General features: G+C 59.4%; 1 protein-coding gene across 1 annotated transcript in view; it reads right to left on the bottom strand.

The window, feature by feature from the left end:
- The window catches only part of FBRSL1 (fibrosin-like 1), a 97,959-nt gene extending 96,686 nt beyond the window's left edge, over positions 1 to 1,273 (bottom strand). Inside the window, exon 1 of the mRNA XM_010852525.1 lies at positions 1,165 to 1,273. Within this exon, the coding sequence (XP_010850827.1) occupies positions 1,165 to 1,273 (109 nt within the window). The remainder of the gene's footprint in view (positions 1 to 1,164) is intronic.
- Positions 1,274 to 3,535: the final 2,262 nt, after the last annotated feature.

Raw genomic sequence — 3,535 nt, 5'->3', positions numbered from 1 at the left:
CCCCTACTTCCTCCCCCCTCCCCCCAACCCCAGCTGCTAGGATGCTTGTTTCTATTCCTGGGCTTTAATTCCCCGCCCCCGACGCTTGGGGGTCTGGAACCTAAGTGATGGGCGGGGACTTTGTCCTTAGAGGCTGTGCTCTCACATTGCTGGATCTAGTCCTCAGGATGTTTCAATTACCGTCTTTTTAACGACCTCAAACAGATTCTCTGCCCACCAGGGAGAGACGGCGGCGGTGTGCCAACAGCCAGCCCAGCAAATTTAATCAGTGATGATACTCATCTGACAAATCCAATCCTCCACCCCACAGCCTCCAGCGACCACAGGCCAGGAGCAGCAGGGAAGCACTGGGGCCAGCTGGATGGGGACAGCCCCGGGCCTCTCAGGGCTGTGGGGTGGGGGGAACCAGGGAGGCTCCTGGTACCCACCAGCTGTTGGTGACAGCCGCTTCCGTCTGATTCACCCCCCAGCCCCTTCACAGCCCCTCCAGGGCTCTGTCGGAGGGTGAATTCGGGTTGTTGTTTAAACAAGACTGATTTTGGCAAAGCCCGTGGGGTGGATGTACTCTCACAACTGTCGCCCGGTGTGTGGTTTCCTGGCTGCTGTAACTGAGGGCCACCACACAGGCACTTCTCAGTCTGGAGGTCAGGAACCTGGGGTCTCATGGGGGTCGGGGGTTGGCAGGGTGCCCCAGGAGGATGTCTGCCCCACGGACTCAGGCACCCAGCTGGACCCCGCTATTGAGGGCCGCCTGCAGTCAGGCCATAGCCCCCACCCCAACGAGACACAGTGAGTCGGATGGCTGACAGTCGATGGTGAGGGCTGGCAAAGACAGAGTCCAGGAAGCTTAGGAGGCCGGGGCGGGGAGGCTTCAAGCAAAAACTTGGGTAAAGCCCCGAGGAGTGGTCCCGCTGTGCCAGTGGGACCAGCACACGAACACGCGGTCACCACTAGGCTGGGAGCAGAGGCTGAGAGTGCAAGCAGATGGTCCAGGACCCCATGGGCCCAGCATATGTCCCCTATGTCCCCTGGGTGTGATCTGTAGCCTGGGTCAAGGTCAGACCCATGCACTGAGGGACCCTTGGCTCATCAAAGGCACACCAGGCCTGGGATGGAGCCCTCAGAGCAGGAGCAGGAAGCCCCGGCAGCCTAGGAAAGACCCACTGCGCACACGGAAGTGATGGAAGGTCACCTTCAGCTCCCACAGGGCCAGCACTTTCCCAGGGAGGCAGCAAGGGACCAGGTGCCAGAAGAGGGGGTCAGCCCATGTCATGGCCCAGTACCCGGCTCCTTAGGCCCGGACAGCACCCCTGGAATCTGGAAGGTGCCCCCGTTTCTCCTCCAAACTCACATCCTGCCAGGCAATTCACTGATTCCAAGTGGTATTGATTGATGAAGCGCCTGCTCTGTGCTGGGTGCTTTCTCATCACCAGAGTGCAGTGAGGCCAAGCAGAGAAGGTTCCCCCACAGGAGTCTGGATAGCAGTTGTGCTGCTTATTCTATGAGAGTTGTTGTTGTTTAGTTGCTAAGTCATGTCTGATTCTTTTGCAACTCCATGGACTGTAGCCCACCAGGCTCCTCTGTCTATGGGATTTCCCAGGCAAGAATACTGGACTATTGGCATTTCCTTCTCCAGAGGATCTTCCCGACCCAGGGATTGAACCTGCGTCTCCTGCATTGGCAGGCAGGAGACCACTGAGCCACCAGGGAAGCCCTTTGTGAGAGTTAGCAAACCTCAAAATTAGGGGGAGCCCAGGGCACACAAGTCCCCCAGTTCTGACACCACCTGCAAGTCCAAGGTCCCCAAGATCCCCTCGAGTTGGACAACCCCCTGGGAGGCCTCCCCGACCCCTCAGGGCCCTGTTCTCACTGTCCAGGTTAGCTGTAGGCAAGGGGCATGGATTATCATCAGCCAAAGGACTGGCTCGGGGCAGACCCAAGAGACCCCCGAACATGAGCCCCTGGTGTCCTTCCTGCGGGCCTGTGGGCAGAGCTGACTCCCCGGCCCTGGCGTGTGGCAGCACTCATGGGGCGCTCCCAGCCAGGGGCACCTTACCTTGGCGTCCAGTCTTTACCGGGGCTGCAGGGCCCACATGGTTGCCATCAGTTTCCAACCCCTCTGGAGAGGGAGAAGACCCTGCCGTGAACCCCATCAGGGGCTCTGATGGGCCCTGGCCCCATAAACAGTCTTCCCAGTAGATAGGACACCGGAACCTGGGGTCCCTCCCAGAGCCTGACACAGGCCAGCCCTCAGTTTGGGGTTTGGGGCGGGGGGTTAACTCTACACCCTCTGTGGAGCTGGCTTGATTTTGTGGGCATCTCTCAGGGTCTGAGGCTGGACCAGATTGAGGAGTCCCATGGCAGGGGTCAGAATGCAGTGCCTGCCTCTCAACATCCTTCCACGAGGCAGAGACTCACAGTTATAACTGCCAACAGTGCTATCTGGGGCCCATCACCATGCTCTGGGCCAGGTGGGGCAGGGGACACATCCAGTGATCACGTGGTGTGGGGCTGCTAAGGCTCCGGCTCTCAGTCACTCAGGTGACACGGCTCGGGGACCTGCTGCGTGCTGGTGTTCTGGGCCTGGGGTGCAGCTACATGCAGCTGCCTGCTATGTGTCTTGTCCGGTACAGACAGAGAAATAAGGCAGGAAGAGGGTAGGGAACAAAGGTATTGAAAGGGCAGGGCGGGGCTGGCTGAAAAGGTGCCTTACCTGACGGGGGTGAACGGGCTGCCCAGGGCCAGCGGTGGGGGGAGAGGCTGGAGGGGCAGCTCTGGGGCATGTGTGCGGGGACTGTCGCCTGTCACTGCTGTGATACCACCTTCCAGGGGAGGACGTGAGACTCGGGAGGCAGGAGAGGCGGGGACAGAGCCAGTCGTGGCTACCACGCCTGTCAGCTTGCCTGGCCATCAGCTCCCACAAGCAACACTGCTCCAGGTCAGTGAGGGCATTTCCGGGCGAGATTGGCATCTTGAGTGGCGGCCTCTGCTGCACACACCTCTCTGGTGTGGGGGCCCCTCTAACCCAGTGGGGCTTGAATAGAGCCCAAAGTGCAGAGTGCCTCTTTTTCCTGCTTCGTTGGTGACCGGGGACATCCGTTGCCACTCCTCCTGCCCTTGGATTGGGGTTCACACCATCAGCTGCTCTGGTTTTCAGGGCTTAGAACTCGGACTGATTTACTCGATCTGCTGACCTGGGCTGCTGGGTGGCAGATGGCAGGTTGTGGGTTCCCAGCCTCCAGAAGCACGTGAGCCAATTCCTGTAATAAATGAATGAATGCGTGAGTACAAGCAGGAGGCCAGCTGAGGCCACTGCAAACCTGGGTAGCAGAGGTGGGGCTGAGGAGGTGCGTCCGGCTGAGTCCTCTTCCTGGTCAAACGCACTTGCCCCGAGATGCCAGCACGTGCCGATGAACTGGATGTGAATGGGAAGACAAGAACATGGGAAGGTGAGAAGGTTCTCCTATCGGCCTAAGCAACCAGGAAAGAGTAGTCATTTCTCAAGTGGAGGACGCTGTAGGAGGGGCAGGTTTGG

The sequence above is a fragment of the Bison bison genome, unplaced genomic scaffold (genome assembly GCF_000754665.1).
Source record: "Bison bison bison isolate TAMUID 2011002044 unplaced genomic scaffold, Bison_UMD1.0 scf7180017864312, whole genome shotgun sequence".
In the NCBI taxonomy this organism is placed as follows: domain Eukaryota; kingdom Metazoa; phylum Chordata; class Mammalia; order Artiodactyla; family Bovidae; genus Bison; species Bison bison.
The sequence above is the reverse complement of the archived record's forward strand: the minus strand, read 5'-3'. Positions and strand labels throughout refer to the sequence as shown.